The following is a 20,679-nucleotide window of genomic DNA, read 5'->3' as shown; positions in this document are numbered from 1 at the left end:
GAAAACTTTATTGAAGGTGACCTGTAACTAGTAATAATTTTCTAACTTCATCATCCAGTGATTTGGTGTGTTTTGATTTGAACAATCATTTAAGTATTTTTATCTACCTAAAAATCCCTCCTAGAACTTATTTCCCCCCCCCCCTTCAGTAGTTTTAGTACCCTGAATATTTTAGATACAAAGTGTACAGTACTTCCCTTTCATTTGAACTGTTTCTGCCTTTTAACTAGCTGCTAACTAGCCAAGAAACAATGAACTGTATTTGTTACAGCTGACACATTCAGAAGTTAATCGCTGACATAGGTTTGGCAGCTATCCCAGTACAGGATAAAAGAATGTATGGATTAGAACTACTTTGCATTCTGGTCAGAAACACACACTTGCAACATGACAACGAACTTTGCACTCAAAAAGATCCCTGTTTTAGAAGGCTGCATAAAAGGCTACAGATTAAATAAGAGATCTAGTTTACCAAAATGACAGATTTCAGTGTGCAAAATCAACAATCAAGGTTAGAAAAAACTACATGCTACATGAGACAAATTACAACTTCTAATAAAATGATAGCTGTTCTTGTCAAGCAGCTTAAACATGAGAAAAGACATTTTCATCTAAGTAACACGAAGGACACTTTTTACTAAGACACCCACACCGTTTGTGAAAAGTGTTTAAAAGATGCACAGGCTTACAAGCATTCAGTTTAAGTCTCCCAAAAATACCATACACCTCCCTCACTGGAGGAGATGCTAATTAGGGATCAGAATTTTTTCAAAAGTACTAAAGATCCAAATGAATAGAGAATATTTTCAGAAAATATTCAAGAAAGCATGCTCAGGATTCAAAATGCCATTTCATTTGGAAGATGAACCCAATTTAAGTGTTACTCATGGTTCTGTCAGCCAATGACCTTGCAACTCTGACCAAGTTGCATTACTGTTCAGTGCTGAGTTACTCTACTGGCATATGCTATCAGTATCCTAATTTAACGTGTTTGTGTTAGCGTAGGCTATACTTTTCTTCATGTGAGTAGTCCCTGTGGGAAGAAACACATTCTTCTTTTCAGCGTGTGGGACCCAGGAGAAGCGTAATCCATCTTTGGCCTCTAACAGACCTCTGCAGGGCCATGTGTCCATGTCTCTCATGCTGCAGGTAAGGAAGCTTCCCAAAACGTTCCTTTCAGTATTTAAGTGAGCATACACTGAAGAAAACCCAAGCACAGGGAAAGTTAAATAGAAGTTGTTACTGACTTCAGAGAGAGAACTATATAAATCCATTTGGAAGGCACATCATGATTTCTGCAAGTCATCTGGGGAAGTATGAATATTCATGTGCACTCAGCAGGAGGTGGTGATTGATTTTATGAATTTATGAAATATGATTGGTTTCAAATATGTCATTTCAACAGCCCTTGGATGTAGGTTGAAAGCTACTGCTGAAATTTTCAATCTCAACCTCTCCACTTTGTCAGTGGTTAAAACAAAGAAATTCTGCTATATCCAAATACATTCAGTTAACTACGAATTACATGAGCTACCTGTTGAAGTTAACAAGTACCCCAAGTACAGCTGCACACTCTGTACCTCTGTTCTTCTTGCAATCCCTCTCTTGTTCCCCCATTATTCTTTTCCAGGTCTCTGAGACTTGACTTTAAATAAATTAGGCTGCTGTTTATATAGCTAACCCAATTTGCAGCAATTGATGACTTCTTACTTGTGCAAACAATACAGGGAACACACAAGTTCTGGCCCTGTAATTACTCTGTTCACTCTTTTGTGCTAGGAGATCAGGGAGTGTGTTCCAAACAGCATTTCAGAGCCCTCCCAATTTCTACTGTGTAGATTAAAGTACTTAGACTGTAACAGCACTCAGTGCCCTGTAAAACACTCATTCAAAATGCCTGCATAAGTAACATTATTGCCTGTTTTTATGTCAACAGATGATCAAATTGATTTAATACTATATGACCCTCAAACACATTGCAAAGACAGCTACACAAACACTATCCCACTTTAAAATATGAGGGGGAAAAAAGACTCCAGAGGACAAACCTAGGCCCATCTTGATTCCAAAAATAGATACAGAACTCAGGACTACAGATATCTAGTCTGCCAATTTTAGTAAATGGAGTTTGTAAGAAAGAGGGGCGGGGTGGGGGAGCTTGATCAGGTTCTGAGCCTATCAATCCTGGCAGCATCTTTCTTGCCCAATTTCAAACACTTGCAGCGTTAACAGTCCAACAGTCACAGCCAGCCATGAAGGCCAAAACAGACAGTTTGGCCACAGAAAGATGACAATTTGGTTGCTCGTTTTCATTCGTCAAAGAGAGAAATCATTAGTGCTATTATTTCAAAACTGCCAAAAATAGGTACTTTCTGATGCAGAGTCAGAATAGAGACTAGAAAATACAGAAAAACATTTAAGTACAGATCTTACATAATCTCTAGATTTTTTTAATGTACTTTCCCACTATTATCCTTTAAAAATAAACATTCCAGTTGCTATCTGCAGATTTAAATAAGTATCTCTGGGGATACTCCTTAGGATCCTCAAGGAATGTCAAGTCATCACACGCACCAAACACACTGGCCTCAGTTAAAGCTTATTAAAGACAGAGGTGCTGGAATCAGTGTGCACACCCCTATAGAACAACAGTGAAGTCAGTTTACTGTCACTGCAGATTTTTATGCCACTGTTGGCTCTGTATCTTAACATTAAAGAAAAGCAGGGTGATTGTTAAAGCACTGGACTAAAATCAGGACAGCTGGTTCAGTTCTGGATTTACAATGGACTTGGTCTGACCTTGATCATGTTTCCTTCAGTTCATGTCAATAAAATAGGTAATCTCAACAAAACTAAGGGAAAAAAGAGTATCCACAGGGGGTAAAATTGAAATATTTCCATTTCCCAGGCTATGACAGAACTCCAGCAAGATCCACCATACTAAATAAGGATTATTGGCTAAGGTGCAACATTAGCACTTCTTTCTGGTGTCCAAATAAGTCAATCCAGAGTACATACTGCACCACATTAACTGGTGAAATTCCTGAGACACAAATGAAGTACTTCATATTAAGCCACAAAGCTTCACAATAGGAGAGCTTGGGTTTCCTGCCTGCTAGTAGTATTCTAACAAAAATACTCAGATTTCATTAATTATTCTCTATTTAAATGGATAACTACTGAATAAAAATTGGTCTTCAATGTACCAAATTTGAGCTATGAAATTATTTGAAGAACAAAAATAGCTTTAAGATAATAAAAATATTAAAATAATGACTTTTAAACTTAACATACCTTTCAAGAATTACCAATGTAATAAAGCTGGGTCTTCCTTTCTCACTAGTAGTTCAGTTCCTCTCAGTTTTACCTGTCTGAATCTAGTACTGGACTTTTACTTCACAAATATAACCTTCATGGGTACTCTCACACCAATGTGCCACAGTTAAGTGCCCCTAATAAAAATCGGTAGAATAAAGTTAACTTGGCTTTCTAGAATTTATGGAATAACATCACTTATTAGAAAAGATTGTCCTATTAGGGCACCACACTAAAGCCTGAAGAGACCTGAATCAAATTTGTTGCCTCTACTTAGGTCATGCATGCACTGCTGTGGCCCAAGCTAGTTGTGCCTATAACACTGTCAGCAGAGTAAATGTGATGCAGAGGGGCCTTAACTCAAGCCTGGAAACAATAGTTTCATTTGTTGTAAGCATGTCATCTATTTACTTGAGTCAGACATTTTCCTCCAGTTCTCCTGCTCCTGAGGAGAGTGGGCACTGTGTGCCATAAGGACTATGCTGCGCCATTTAGATTTACTGGTTTAGGTCTTCCTTAGCTTGAGCTTCTGCCTTAATCTTGCTGTGGGCATGCTGACACAAACTTTGGCAGGCAGATGCAAGCCCTGAGCTGGCCAGATGCAACCTAATGGTTATTTGTGCATCTGTAATTACCACAACACTGTGCTAATGTTAATCAGCCATGACAACAATTTGTTCAAGCCATGTCACAAGAACAGCAGTTTTAGTTTATTTGGAGCTAGTTTGTGTTCAGTTGACTGGGAGCATGGGCAGGGTGAGTTTGCATCTGCCTAGGAAAGGCCATGAAGACATGCCTGATAACTCCCTACTTTTTCTAGCAGTGGGACTTGAGGTGTCATGAGGCTTCGCACATTTCATGCTGAGGGTTCCTCAACATTATTGATATCTGGTGGCGTACACATTCCAAAAACAAGTGTACAAGAAGCAATTTCAGCATTCATGAATAATACTGTATATATAGTTATACAAAACACATTATTGTGTAGAAAACCCTATAAAGACAAAAAAAGAAAATGGTTCAAGTTCTCTGATCTGCAGAAACTATTCAGAAATAAAATCCAGAAAGTTTCCATTCTTATTTAGCCTTTAGCTACTCTCTCCAGAGAAACAAAGATGCTATTTGTGTCATTTACAATAACAGACTTCACTGTGTGGAAGTCTATGCATATGACATTGAATGGACAGCACACATACTTTTAGAAAGACAGATACTTTGAAATCTATACTCTTATAACAAAAAATGTGTTTTACTTGTTGTTTGTGATTACCAGCAGGTCACATACTTTATTTTTCAGTTGGATCAGTACCTTCCCCCTATTTTTTTTTGCCACATTGTTCCATAGACCACATGCCTTAACAAATGCAAAAAGGCTGGAACCAAAAGTTTTACCACAAAAATATTTATCTCCATTACATCATACCTCAAATACGCAGCTTAGATTATGCAGTTACACCATGCAATGCAACTGAAAGAAAGCGCTGCTAGAAGAGAGAAATCCTGCCAAATGGAAGTAGGGCAGAGCTGAGTGAACTCAATGAATCTGAGAAAGTTAACTGTTTCCATGCCCCTTTTTACTTCTTGTAGGACAAGAGGATTCCAAAGGTACTTTTATAATGGAAAGACTAAAAATTAAAAATATTCTTTATGTAGCCATGAATTAAGCCTTGCATAAAAATACTGCACAATTAAAACTTAGACTAACAAAAATGTTTGGTTTGTACAAAAATGTTTATCATGAAAAATAGCTTTTGCTTCACTATGCATTCTCCCTAAAAAATGCTCAGAAAGGCTACTACTCTCATTTTTGCTGTTTTAGTAATTTTGTCACAGATCTGCATCTATTTTTAGAACTGAATTTTAGAAAACAAGGTATCTAAATTCTAACATATTGCTTTTTAAAATTATGTGATAATTCAAGCAAAATAAACTCAGAACATTCATGTCTACCTGCATGTGGCTACAGTTCAAATGAAAATATGAAAATATAGCTATTCTATATTTTTATGAATCTAATGAACAGTTATGAAAATGCCTGCATTGCCTCCACAATTTTCTTCCAGTCTTAAGAATAAAATCTTTCAGAGCCATTATGTGAAACTTGATAAGATATATTAAAATACACCTACACTATGAAAACAGAACTTTCGTTTTTATTAATATTTTTGGACACCACCCCTCCCCCCCCCCCCCCCCAAGGCAAAACAAAACAATTAAAAAAAATAAGAACATCTTTCCTTTGAGGAAAACATGAACCTTCAATAAATATTAAGTATTTGGTGTTACCTCCTTCCTGCTACCAGAGTTTCCCTCTTTTTCCCTGATTAGAAAATCAGTGTTTTAATAAAATGTCCATGAACTTATTTACAAGATTCATTACACCGTTTTCCTAAGTAAAAATAGAACATCACCACACAAATGGATTGCTTTATAGGTTCACAAATACAGATGTTACTACTTTAATACCTGCAGTTCACATGTAATAGGTTTAGTGTGGTAATGAACAACACAAAAGGTTTTCTGCAGGGCTAACATTCATTGACATGGTTATAAATGGAGAGTACCTAGAAACCTTTCAGGACTGAATTTGGTGATCTCAATAGTCTAGAAAACAGTCACAAACATATTTAAGGTGCATTAAAGCAGCATTAATATTTACTAACCACAAGTACACAAAGATTTCCTTAGAATAGCTCTTACAACAATATTTGTATGAAAATGAATTATACTTCTATATTCTCATTTAATTCAATGGCTACAGGTGTTTTTTCTGGTTTAAAACAGTCACAGAAAAACTGTTATCAGAACTCACCTATCCAAGAGCACAAGGACTTTTCTCTTGTAAAGGAGTATTTCTTGGTTTTATTTATTTAAAAATTAGTTCAGAGTAGATAAAAATAAAAGGTTTACTACTCATAGGAAAGTATTTCTTTTCATCAAGATTTTTATAGGAAGCAATATCTTCCCCAGCCAGATCTGCTTTTCCATACATAAAATCAAGTGTTTGATCATGTACCTAGCGAGTTTAAAAAAAGCATATATATATATATATATGCATGCTATCAGAACACAGCACCTAAAAGGTTACATGCACGAAATGAAACTGGTGATTCAAGGTCTCAGAACACAAACACGAATCTTTCGGCTTGTTTGCATGTGACAGAAATAGCGAATATGTTAGAAAAGAATTTTGACGTTATCAGTAAGTAAGCAAATCACAATTTAATGTTCTTTCAGCACTATCATGGACTCAGAAATAAAACCTACCACAACCATCACATTAAATGAGTATCTGTAATTTTACTTCTAAGAATGTTAGAATAAGTCTACAATGGCTTTAGGAGAACTGTACAGCAAAACATCATCTACAAGTATTCTCAAAACCAGCAACATCAATTCCATTTATGCAGGCCTTATAATCCACAGCCATTCACAGCAACGTAACGTGAAGGTACTGGGGAGGATTATTTCGACTAAATGCTAAAAGCTGTTGAACCCAATGTCTGTAACTGCCATAAACTGGCACAAATCCATTTAACATCTGATCATTCAGACAGAATGCTTACAGACCTACAGCCATGATCTGAATACTGAACATCCAAGGAGCAGGTCTGACTGGTGTCACAAAGCCACAGACTAAAACAAACAAGTAAATGTCTCAAACAAAAACAAATGATTTTTTTTTTAAAATATTGAATGGTAAACTCCCCAACACAGCTATAACCAGGGCAGCAAGAACCTAGTGACACACAATGATTAACTGCACAAAGCTCAACGTTCTCATACACTCCCAGAGGGAGAACATGAAATCAGCAGCTTACAGTAAGTCTTTGGCTTTATTATGAATAAAACACAGTGCACAAGGCAAAAAAGGATATTTTCATCTATCTTGAATGAAACCTGTCATGTCAGAACATCACCTCGGTTCTGACTTCTGTGTTGCTGGATTACTGCTATGCTTTGTCAGTGCTACTTTATAAACATGCCCACTACGTAGACATACATAAAGTTAGAGCTTGATTTTCTATTCTTCACTAAATCAGAAATCCCACATACTTGCATAGGAGTTATACAACTCCTGAAAGCTCCAATCAGGCCCTGAAAGCTGCAATCAGTACAAGCCCCGTAACAGCACTCTGGGTGCACAAGTCTCCCATTGACTCCAGTGGCAGTTCCATGACTGCAGGGGTTGCATAGTTTTGTCAGCAGAACTCATCTCACATAACAGAATTTCCTTAAAATAAGCTGTAAAGGCTAAAGATAAATGTAACATTTGTATTACACTACAGACACTGTTTATTGGAAGAAGTCTGCATTTAGTTCACATAAATCTAAAGTCAGAATATTCTACAAACACAAAAAGCAATGGAGCACATGAATTATTGCATTATTTATAAAATTCACAAATTATTACTGACAGCAATGCCCCGTTAGGTATAATTCATCCTGAATTTCAGATCCCAGATTAGATTTACAGAATTAGAATTCAGGAACAAAAAGCAAAACACAAACCAATAAAAGCAAACCTATTGTGAAATATGGATGTCTGACAAAATCGTTTAGGCGATTAGCATAAACCACAGTGTTCCAGTGTTTCACATTTTCATCTCTGTGGTTCTCTATTTTTCTCATATACACAAATAACTAATTTAAGGCCACATTTTTAAAGAACAATTTTCTTTCACTTTCAAAGAGACCTAAGTGATGAAAACAGGAAATGTTTTTGACAACCAAGCATCTGAATTTTTGAAGTTTTACCAGGAACAGCTAATTTATTATTATTCATTTATTTTTAAAACTTACAGACAACATCTATTGACACCAGCAGAATTTGCAAGAGGTACCAAGGACAAAACTCCGGTAATTCTTACTGCATTCAGAAATAGTATCTGCTATGAACACCTACTAACAGATGAGAAACACTGAAATAATATTTTCCAGAAAGTACCATTCAGCAATTGGAGAATTATTTTCCCCTACGTCTTCAGAACATTTACATGAAGAACGCCTTTGAAGCAAATCATTTGAAGGGATCTCCTGGGACATTCTGGAGACCCACTGAATGTAATACTTTCATAAATAAATAAAGAACCATCTTAAGACTAATCATGCTTCTTCCTTCTCACTCTTGGAATGCTCCAGAGTCACTGCTTTTTCTGACCAGAAATTTTATTTTGTACTGAAGATTTTTGTGACCTGTTTTATGTCCATTTACTCAGATATCATGATTGCCTTTAAACTACCTCAGCACTCTGTGTATTCATCCCTGAAGCCACCTTCTTAGTAATCAAATCTCTCATTCATTTCGTTATGTTAACTGCTCAAAAGCTTCAGCCCCCACCCCATGTGGGAGGCAGATCTTGCAACATCGATTACAGGAAAGAGAAAACAGAAACAAAAAAATAAACACAAAATACTAAAAACTCCACTTATAAACAAAGAGGCTGCTTACCATCAGCCTGATGGAGATCAGCTTAAAATTCAAGTACTTATTTAATAGACATTAACGTCCAGTAAGATAACCATTACCAAAAGGCTACCAAAATACAAAAAATACTGAAAAAAAGTAGGAAAGAAACAGCAAACAAAACAAAGTGTATTTAAACCTTTGGAAAGTCCATGAATATAACATGTAGCTCTGATTCCCTCACAGAAGAGATGCAGAGTTCTCTGTGGTACACATGACATCACAGAAAAGATAGGTAAAGAATTATTTGTATTCCTTACATTACCATATTCCTTACGTTACTTGAAACACTGCAACATGACTTTTCAGGCTGCTTTCTGCATTCTCCTCAGTCATTGACACAGTGCACCAAATAGATCAAAGTATCACCAGGTTTAAGAACAAATTCACGCAGCAGAGATCTGTCAAGATTATTAAGGAAGATCACATAGATGTTACCCGACATATCCCTGCATGCTGTAGGGTGTGCTGACAGAAGTACAACATCATTCTTGCTCCGCACTTACTGTTTCTTCATGCATTGTCTTACGGTCTTTAGTCCCTGTCAGACCAGGAGGTCACTGGAGTACATGAACCTTCGTTCTGATCCAGCAGGCACATTAGTTTATGAGTCATTTAGTAACTTTAAAAAAAATGCTGTATTGCATTACTCCTGTTAACTGGTCTTCACTATGTTTAATACACACACCTTTTCTGCCCTCTCCCCGAGTCCCTGGGTATTTAGCTTATTTTGCTTTGACCAATTAACATAATGACACAGTATTGACATAATAACATTGCAGTTCTAATTACATCTTTCCTGTTGGAAAGAAGAAGAAAATTCATTGTACGTGATCAGTACAGAAAACTGTTCATAATAAGATACAGAATTACCTCTCCCTACCTGCTCACATCCACCTGCAACATATGCTACAAAGATCTCCATACACTGCATTAAGCCTCTTTTTAAATCTCTATTATTTTAATTATAGACCTGACTTCGAACAAGCCAAGTTCAGCTGTGGTACAATGGTCTGTGAAGTTAATGGGTTTGCAATTGCTTGCAGCTCTACTGGATATTATGCACCACGTGGTAGTAGCAAGAAAATTGATGGCAATGGTTTTGTTTTCAAGCTGAATTGAGATTATGTTCCAAATGGCACCGCTTGGGCAAAGCGATGAGGATAGCAACTCCTTGTATGAGTTACATACACAAATTCCAGGTATGAATTTCAGCTTATAGCCAGTCAAACGATTTGTATTCTTTCTTAAGCTACAATTGCAACATCAATATTCTGCTTAATGTTAGCTAACTGGAGAAGTCATTTTGAGAATAGAATTTTCCTTCATGACATAATACATATTATTCATACGCTACAGGTATATTACAGTTTACTTTGAATATTTCTGATATGTGAAGTTACTCAACCACCTCTGTCTGCTGTGTAGCTATTCTACTCAAATAATTAGAATACTAAATAAAAAAAACAGTGTACCCTTCAAAAGGCACAAAACAGATTTAGATAAGAAGAAAAATATAGACTGTGCAAATAGAAGAACCGCTTCTCCCCTCTCCCCCACGTTCTTTCTGGAAAAGTCACTACATCTTAAGTAAAAGTGTTGATGTTTTATGCTTTTTATGGAAAACTTGTTCTTGAAGGAACACACACAGGACTTGGATGAGAGGAAATTTATTACAGTCATAATAGGGAGGAAGAGAGAAGCTGACTAAATCCCCATAATATTTAATGGAGCTTTTCAAGTTTATCTGGACATTTTCCATCCATGAATTGGCCATTTCAGATCACATCATACTTACATCGTGGTAAACAGCCGTGGTTAACAGCTGTCCAGGCTTACTGAAATTATTTGTTCAAACATGTTTTTAAAAGACTCAATCATCCTGCTTGCAATGCTACTACATTAAAAAACAGGTGAAATCAAACAGCTGCTTATTTCTGTTCCAAAAAAGAACGTAGAACATATAAAACATTTTACAAGTTTCTGTTTTAAATGATAGTAGAGCTATTATATAGGTAGAAACCATGTAATGAATTTTTAATTGATATACTTTGCTGTATAACTCCTTCCCCAATTAACTTACATGAGACAGTAAAATAATTACTTTTAAAGAACTGGCCCAGTTTGGTTCTCATGCAAACAAAAACTTCAGGCAGTGAAAGTTATCCTCTAACTAGGATCAGTAGAGTTTGGCCACAATGTCCATAGTCATCTTCATATTTAAAAACTGCCTTATAAACATCTCATTCCATAGTAGATCTTACTTGTTGAATGACCTGAGTTGTAGCCACTACTACTGTGGAATGTCATTAATGATCCAAGTTTTGATGCATAGAGATTAATTCTGTTAGGAAAATGGACATTTCCTAAATAATAACAGCAAGATAAATGGAGAGTGTCATTCCACATCATGCTTTTTCAAAAGTGAAAGCTAGTCACCTCCTGCCACTTCAAGAGATGCTTTCACACACTGCACAACCTAATCAAAAACCCACTGCAGCCAACTGACTCCTGCTCAGCACAGCAGCTTCTGCATTAGTGCAACCAGCAGCCCTTCCATGGAGTTACTCAAGTGCAGGTCATTTAAACCAGACATGGGGTTCTTGTTAGACAAGGTTTTCTAAAAAGTAGGCTTGTGTATGCATACATGCATTCTTTGTTTCCTTTCTACATAATCTTTAAGTAGGTTTTAAAACGTGTTACTGTTCCAGTACAAGAAGATTTTAGTATCATAAGCTGTCACCACAAATAGCTATAGCCAGGAAAACTGACTCTGTTCATTTTTTTTTCATTCCTTTAACTTATTCGTTCAAGAAATTAAAAGTTTGATTCTGATCTCAGCTACAGTACGGCAAATGCCTTCTCCGATTAATGAACCCAGTCAAATGATATCAAATACTATAAAAATCTAACCCTATAATAAATAAAAGAAGCTTGGTACCTTTGTTTTTGAAGACCTCATTCAAGCTGTTATAGCATGGCATGGGAAGGCTGAAGAACCTTGCTAACTTAACTCTTCATTGTCTTGACATCCTCTAAAAATATCTAAATACATACAACCACAGTATTAAGTGAAACTGAGCTAAAACCGTGAAAAGATTTTGTGAAAGACTGCAGAATTATGTTGCTGAAGCTGGACATCCTCAGATTGAGATAACAGCAAGAAGTACTTTGAATGCTCTACTTACCAAGGAAAATTATTTTGAGCTTTAAAGGAGAGATACCAAAAACTGAGTGATTTCAGTCAATTATCTACCCTAGAAAGCACTAAATACACTAAGAAGGGGAAAAAAAAAGACAGGAAACAGGACATTATTAGGTCAGAATATGGTCGTGATTAATTGATTGTTTTAAAACAAGGAGTGATAATACGATTTGCTACTTACTAATATGCCTAGAACTAGCATACTGCACCTAAATGGGCCTTCAAATTTGAAGCTATCAGGTAGGTTATCCATAAGCTCTCCCCCAATTCTCTTCTATTTCCAAACTTCAAAGCCATCAAAAATCAATTTCAAATGGTCTGTGACGTGTAAAACCTTGTGATATGCTTCAAGCATACCACCCTTACTTCATGAAGCTAAGGTGTGCTCTTAAAGGGAGAAAGAGCAAAACATCTGGCATGTTACTTCACATAGACAATATGGATTTATACTTTTATTTATATTTTAAATAGTTTATCTAGAGAAGTCAGTCCTAGTCTTTCAGTAACGGATTTTCAACTCATAGCCACAAATGACTACATAGAACATGTTTCCCAAAATGTCATATTAACTTGATTATGCTGGAATCAGATGACACATGCTGAATGTAACTGGGGGATTACTGGAATAAATTGGAAGAAAATCAGTAGACAAACATGAATCATCTGGGAAAAGTTCCTCAAATAAAAAGGTCAATGAAAGGGCAAATAAATACAGTATTTGTTCTCAAATTTATTTTATTTTTAAAATGCTGTGAAAGGCTAATAATACATAAGTTGGTCATACCACCACAGTAACATTCCCACAGATGAGAATAATTACCTAAATAAATATATGAACCACTTTGCAGGAGAAAGACAGTCAAAATGATACTATTCAACCTCTTACAAAAAATTTCAAAGCTTTAGCTCTACAGCTTTATAGTTCATACATTTCATGATTTAAAGGCACTGCAAACAAAAATATCTCTAAATAAAGCATTTTGTATAGAATTACATGGAACAAAACTCCATATATTTCTTACCAATCCATTCTTGACACAATCTGCTGAACATCCCAGTTTATTTTCAGGCAGATATTTTCATTTTTGTCGTCACTTGAAAAGGAGTTACACAGCAAACCAAACATTCCTTTAACACTTTTTTTTTAACGAGTGAAAAGGAGTAAAGGCAGACTGATTTATTTTCATCTTATTGCAGTTGTATAAATCAACTGGTAGCAGAAAATAGCTACCTGAAGTCATAAACATTTCAGATTTCGGTTTACAATTAGAGTAAAATATTAGTTGCACTCAATCCATTGGACAAACTGTGATTGACTTCAAAAATTCCAGATTTCATGTATTCTCTACACAAAAAGCAGAAAGAAGCAAGACTCTAGGAAATAACTACACTGCGGCAAATAAGATGCACCTCCTAGCAACTGTTTTAGGGAACATTCCTTATTAACAAACAGTACTTTAAAAGCACTCGTACAGAGAAACTGTGCATCAAAACCAAGAGTGAACTTGCTATCAAAGCAGCAAAGAGAAGAAACTTCAAGCACAATGATTGAATAAGTACTCACTCATACAAATCTTCTGCATGAATACAAAATGGATTAAATCCTGCAAGCGAAACATTTTCTATTGCAGCTTAACAGAAATTTGCTAACCCAAAGAACTGTATATTATGCAGAGTGATAGAAGAAATAGGATTTAGCGATCTGGGAAGGTGTCCATTTCATTCACTCTAAGTCAGTGTCCCCAGACACTGTTAAAAACCAATGAAGTCTACTCTTCTGAGTGTTGTATCACTATACATGCTAAAAGGCAGAGTTACAGAGAGGAGCTTTTTCTTTATCGCCTACTTATTTGTTAAACCAAACCTAATTAAATTTTGGGTCTTTCAGTTTGGGTAGTTTTGAAAGGTTAAGGAAACATCCTTTTGTTTTAGCACAGCAACATGGCCAGTTAAATCCCTCCCTTGTGATGAAACAAGGAGAGGAAATATTTGGTCTTGTTAGATAATTATGGCATTCGTAAGCTCTTAAGTGAGCTTGGGGGGCGGGGGGGTTGCTGTCAGCTACTTGCTTTCAAACTGCTCTGATTTTCTGAAACGGCACAAAGCATCACAGTTTCCTTGCCCCAGTCTTAGACAACAGCATTTTGCAATGAAAAAGCTTCAGTTATTCTTCATGAAATCTGCTGCAGCTATATGCTCAGAAATGCAAATCTTCATCCTAAAACTTTCAGTATTTCTGAACCAAATGATCCAAATCCCGTTACTGGGTTTTTCTCAACTGTCCACACTATCTCTACTTTAACATTAAATAAAATCATAATTATCATATATCAACAGGGTAAGTCCCCAGAGTTTCTGGAATAGCCTCCCAGATTACTTGCATCATTTCAAGATATCTCAAGATTACTAAGAGGAGGTGTCAAAAAAATGCAAAAATAATAAGCCCCTCACCAAGTCAATGCTTATTTTCAAAAAAAACAACTGTAGAATCTTCCTCTTCCCTAGCAACCTAAATGGCAATATTTTTCATATGCAGATGTGTCTCCCACTCTCATTTGCTATCCCCTATCGTGGACTGAGGCTATTTTCCATAACCACTCCAAAAATCTTACTCTTCCCACCTTAAAACAATTTGCTTTTTTATAAAAAGACTTTTCCTCCATTTAGTTAACACTAATAACTTACTGTCAATATTAGATTTATTGAGCTTTCATCCTCCTCTTTCCATCTCCCTCCCCTATCTACCCTGCTATCGTTTTTAAAACTCAGCCTAATGGCACGCAGGATTTCATTCCATTATTCACCCCCTGACGTTTGCGATGGTAAGATACCGAAACTATGTAATCTTTCTACGCTGCAGTAACCACACTCCACAAAGTAGCTTTCCGCCGCTCCTCCGTGAGAGGAACGACGGACCGTGTCTCCACAACCATTACACCCAGGTGGATCAGTGGTAAGACCGAAGGATGCTTTTCCCTTCTCCTCCTCCTCCGCCACCCCAGCGGTGCTGGAAAGCCTCCGCACCGCTTCTGAATCGCTAATCGGGAGACCTCCAGAGCTCGTCCCGAGGTGGCGAAAGCAGAGAAGTCTCTCTCCGCGAACTGCGAGCATCTGGTGGTTCCTCGCTACTTCTCGCCCAGACAAAATGTCTGCGCGGCAGGAGGTTTGGAGACGAGCTCCTGGAAGGCGGGGGCGCCGGGAGCCGCAGTCCCCACACCTTACGGCTGGGCGCCCCCCGCCCCCCACCCGGCGCGGCGGAGCCCGCAGCCGCCCCCCGCAAGGCGCCGGCAGGTACCGGGGCGGGACCCCGGCCCCCGCCCCGCCGCCCCCTGCCCAGCCCGGCTCGGTCCAGCCCGGCCGGGCGCCCCCGGCCCGCCGCGGGGCGAGGCCCCGTCCCCAGCGCGGGGCAGCGGCCGGCGCGGCCGTGGAGCTCTGCCGCCCCCTGCTGCAAGGCCGGCCCGAGGGACGGATGCTCCCCGTTCGCGCGGGGCGCGTCTTCCATCGGTACCACCGCTACTTCCCCCTGAAACCTCCTTAAAAACAGGCGGCGGGCGAGGCGGTGCCCTCGGGCGGTGGGCACGGCCCCCACGGGCAAAACTCGCCGTGGCCACCCCGCTCCCCCCCCAAGCCCCGGCGCCGGGCGCCCCCGCCCCGCGCCCCCGCCCCCCGCGGGGCCCAAGCCGCTGCCTGTGTGCGCGCCCCCGTACGCAGCCGCACCCGCAGCGCCTCGCCGCCACCCCCGGGGCGAGCCCAGCCGGTGCGGCGCGGTGCGGTCGGGGTTCGCCTGCCCGCAGCCGTACGGGGAAGCCCTGGCAGGGAGAGCCCGCGGCAGGTGCCTCGCGGGCTCCGCGGCGACACTTCTCGGCGGTCCCCTGCGCGGCGCCCACGCTGCCTTCCCCTCCGACAGACAGCGCGATCCTCGACAGTCTTCCTTAATTTTTTTTTTTTTTGATGCCCTCCCACATTTGTCGCCACAAAAAAAGGCAAAACCCCGTGCGAAGAGCTAAGTGTACCGAGCACCTTCCAGCTTTTTTTCTCCCTTTCCCCACGTACGCCTCCTCTCCCCGAGGGCCGTTATAAAAGGGGAAGGAGGCGAATTAGGCAAGTTTGATGTCCCTTCCAATCCGGTTCCAGCAGGACGCAACGCTTCAATTTTTCTCCGTTTCTTTCTCAGTTACGCTAACCTGAGTGACGGAGCGAGGACACGGCATAGGTATGAATAATTCAAAAAGAAAAAAAAAATAAAATAAAAGCAGCAACCCCGCAACCCCACTCCTACCTTGCCCGCTACTGAAGAGCAATCCGAGCAGGTAGAGAGGCAGGAGGCTCATGTTCAGGAGCTCACGCCGGCGGACAGTTCCAAGTTAGAGGTGCTCAGCCCAGGCCAGCCCCGCCGCTGCTCTCTCCCTCCCTCCCGCCCAGCCCTCCCGGCCGGCCGTGCCTCGCAGCCCCGCACCGCCCCGCACCGCTCCGCTCCGCGCCGCCCGCCAAGTGACTGGGGTCGCCGCGCCGCGCCGCACTATATCGGGGAGCCGGCGGCCGCCGCGCAGGGGGCGGGCACACGGCGGTCCGCGCGGATCCCTCCGCCTCACACGCACGGGTGGAACGTTGCCGTGCTTCGGCACGATTCTTCCGCCGCGGGCTCGGAGCCCGCATCTCTCGCCTCCTCCTCTCCCGCCCCGCGGGACGAGGCGAGTCCCGCGCAGCATCCCCGCGGAGGCTGCTCCCGCGCCCGAGGGGAGGCAGCCTGAAGGGAGAGGCGGCGGCTCGCCTGCGGAGCCCGGCGGGAAGCCCCGAATCCCCCGGGAAGGGAGAGCCGAGCGCGAGTGTGGCGCACCGAGGGGCTGGCGCGGCTCCGGTACCCCCCGCCGGATCCCTGCTGCGTCCCCCCAACGGCTGTCCCCCGACGGCCGCCCGCCAACGGCTGCCGCCCACCTTTAGTTAGGGGGCGACGGGCGCGAGGCGGCCGTGTGAGGGAGCGGCCGGGCGGGGGGCGCGGAGGCGCGACGTGGACGCGGATCCTGCCCCTGCCCCTGCCCCTGCCCCTGCCCCTGCCCCTGCCCCTGCCCCTGCCCCTGCCCCTGCCCCTGCCCCTGCCCCTGCCCCTGCCCCTGCGGCGGGTGCATCTGACGGCTCGCGGCCTCGCACCTCTGCGTCGAACTGTCCGGGAATTCACCTGCGTTGACTTCTGTTCGTAGCACGGAGGGGAAAAAAAAAAAAAAACAACACCTCTGGTATTTACGACTGTGTGCGAAATAAAACCAATAAAAAATAAATTGCCTGCCTTCTCGGTGCTTCAGTGCTGTCTTACCTATAATCTTACTTTGTAAAAACAAAAAGAAAACCCTACTCGTAAGTAAAGAGGTGAATTGTCATCCAGCTTGACTTTAAAGAGGTAATTTTTTTTTTCTTGCATTAATTAAGTTATGGTCTCCAGAGCAGCTTCTACAAATTTGCCACCTTACCACCTGTATGATACATGCAGGGAGATAGAAGTGGATTTATATTACCGTGGAACAGTGGAAGTAGTCAATAAAAGATTAATTCATATTAACATACCCCTAATAATTATTTTTTTTTCCCCTCTTTTCAGCAGGATTTCGGTTTTAGGGAGGGGGACGGAGACAAGACATCCCTCTGCATAAAACTTTTACAAATGTCATTATAGGTATCTTCAGCTTGACTCCTGCTGCACAGAACTCTTACAAAATTATGAAATACGGGAGGAAGAAATTGTATAGTTAGCAGATCTTGCTGGGATCAACAAGATACATAATTGAAACCCAAAGTCTTTCCTCAGAAGAGGTTGTTTCCGTATACTTAAGGAGAAGTACAGCAAGTGCTGGTTGAGGGGACAGTGAGAGTTTTGTACCATTTTTTGGTGAACCTACACTACGTAGATCAGAACGTTATTGCTCAGTGATGTACCAAGTGACTCCTCTCTTGAAAGTGAAGATTTTTTTAAGGTATTATAAAACAAACAGATTTGTTTTCATGTATCATTACGTGTGCATGGAACTGTAATTCTTCATATCATTCTGGAAATCCAAACTGTGGCAGCTTCAGCAAACACTTTTAAGTGACAAAAGGATTTATATTTAGGAGCAATTCTGCTGAATGTCAGGAGAGATACCTACTTGCAGAAACTTCTGGCTAAGGGCTTTATTCTGGTCCAGAAAAGCACAACAAAAGAAGGTATTTTGGTGAAAGAGTTTTCCCTTTAGGTGAGAAGGTTCTGTCAGCCACAGCGTCCAACTGCAGAAATAAACATCATTAGTGAAGTAATACAGAAGGATTAAAATAAATATTAGGTAAAACCCCTGAAATAAATATAAATCTTACTGAGCAGAAAGCAAGAGACCCTCTCTAAGACATGAATAAGAAGCCATGGTCAGATTTATCCTTGTTTTTAATGTGTTCGGAGCACTACCATCCAGGCCGATGTGCAAGAAATACAGTATTAATAAATAAAACCAAATAACTTGTACTCATATTTTATCAGCTGGTATACTCTGTTTTATTAAGGGCCAGAGGCGATGCAGAAGCACCTTGATCTCCACACATACACAGATGTGAAGACTGAAATCAATGGACAGTAGACACTCCACAGACAATACAGAAGGAAGCAGGAAGTCCATTGCCCCGTGAGAACTACACATAATGGAAGGAATAGTATTATACCAAGTTTGCTTACTTTAAATCATAAATCTTCATCAGATTCTCATCAAATTTCACCAATGTCCTATGCGAGTGGCCAGTTCTTGCTGCTTTGACATGGGATGAGGATACTTGCCTCTAAACAAGATTCCTTGTTCTGAGGAGTCTGCTTACCTGCTCGTCCACAGCAGTGAGCAAAGTCCTCCATGGGGACTGTCCAGCCAATACTACTACAGGATTCAGATAAATCTGACTTTAGCACAGTTTCTCGAGGAAGTGGGGAACATCCTCTCTGTCCCTCTGAAGCACCTGGGTTAACCACAACAGAACGTGAACGATGGATATAAATCTCAACGATGGTCACATTCCTCTAGTACAACGGCAAGAGAGGAGATTGCACTGAAGGAAGAGGCAGCAGCTAGTTCGTCCAATGGTAGACACGTAGCTCCAAGTGCTCTCACACATACAAACTTTTCCCTGGTGGACACATTGGAGGGGTCCCTAGACAGACTATGGAGGGAAGGAAAGGAGATTAGGCGACGCTGAAGTATGCAGTGCTTCATTGTTTCTGCTGTTTATGGAACAACTCCTTTGTTACAGAAGAAAGGTCTGAAAAAAAGTGTATCTTGCTGAACCAGAGCAGCATATCACAGAGGTCACACAAAAAGAGATTAGAAAGATGCAGAAGTGCTCGGCTTTTCTGCCACCAATATCTATATGGCTCTATAATGCATTTGTGACAATAGATTAAATTAACCAAAAGATGAGCATTTTGAAGTGCTGTAAAACACTAATCTATGTCAATGATGATATGCCTGTAATGCCTGCCATTCTCTGACTAATGACATTTTTGTTTAAAAAGAATGCTGTTTACTGGGGGGACAAGGAGTTTCATGGATGTGCTTAGACAAGGGAATTTCTGGATAAAATCACATGCATAACAAACATTGAATCATAGAATCATTTAGGATGGAAAAGACCCTGATGATCAAACACAATGGCAGAAAGTAAGTACACTTTCATGCTATGTAAGTTAAAGAAACAAGACCAGAAATGAGCAGCAGTGAGCAATATCCCATATGAACTGCCAAGAGATGCAAAATCAAGGGGTACAGTAACCATTCTACCCAGGTAGTTATTTCAAATGTAGGGAAATTAAATCTGATAGGTTTTCAAAGCAATCACAATCCAGGTCCAGTGACTGAAAAAATTTGCCAGAAGAATCTCAGGGGAAAGGAAGGGAAAATATTACATAATGTTACACACATGCTTGATTAATACCTCAGATCTTTTGGGATACCGTACTCAGAATTGAAGGGATATCCGTAAATTCCATGCCTTTTATCTGACACACAACAGCCTCCAGCTTTCACAACAGTGCAGCTTTTCTACTAAAAAGTTTTACTACCTGTGAAGTTAGCATAAAGACAGGAAGATACAAATAACGTCTTTTCCCCCAATGTTAGTTCTTTGTTTAGCTCAGTGGGATTGCCTATGACAGTAGCCTGTCATCTGGTATGAATAAAAGTGGCAGAATTAGGCTCTGGCAACAGAACCGTACTAAGTATCATCACCGCATTTAAGTCAGTTTACAAGAGCTGGGGATCTGTAAACTTGCTGTGACTGAACTTGTTTATAAAGAGCCATCCCCACAGTGTTTTTGCAGTCTAAACAGGAATAGCAAGGATTGCTTTATTTTTAAACTGATTGATGATTGCATGTTCAATGCAAATGTAATTAAATAGAGAAACTTAAATCTTAGTGATGATTTCATAATGGATATTTATACTGAAATACATGTTTCCCAGTGGACACCCAAGTTGCCAAGAGATCCAGCTGGATTTGCTTACTTGTCTTAGATAAACTGAAATGTTAAGGAAGTATCTTAAAGTTAGTTGAGCATTTTAGGGATCTTAGGTAAATCATAGAATAATAGAATTATTAAGGTTGGAAAAGACCTTCAAGATTATCTGGTCCAACCATCACCCTACTACCAATGTCACCACAGTTACAAAGAGAACAGAAGAGATCATAT

General features: G+C 40.4%; 1 protein-coding gene across 1 annotated transcript in view; it reads right to left on the bottom strand.

The window, feature by feature from the left end:
* NCAM2 (neural cell adhesion molecule 2) overlaps window positions 1–17,055 on the bottom strand; it is a 284,484-nt gene extending 267,429 nt beyond the window's left edge. Inside the window, exon 1 of the mRNA XM_048045803.2 lies at window positions 16,267–17,055. Coding sequence (XP_047901760.2) covers window positions 16,267–16,318 — 52 coding nt within the window. The 5' untranslated portion in view covers window positions 16,319–17,055. The remainder of the gene's footprint in view (window positions 1–16,266) is intronic.
* Window positions 17,056–20,679: the final 3,624 nt, after the last annotated feature.

This window comes from Anser cygnoides, chromosome 1 (genome assembly GCF_040182565.1).
Source record: "Anser cygnoides isolate HZ-2024a breed goose chromosome 1, Taihu_goose_T2T_genome, whole genome shotgun sequence".
Taxonomy (NCBI): domain Eukaryota; kingdom Metazoa; phylum Chordata; class Aves; order Anseriformes; family Anatidae; genus Anser; species Anser cygnoides.
This window is presented reverse-complemented; position numbering and strand designations above follow the sequence as displayed.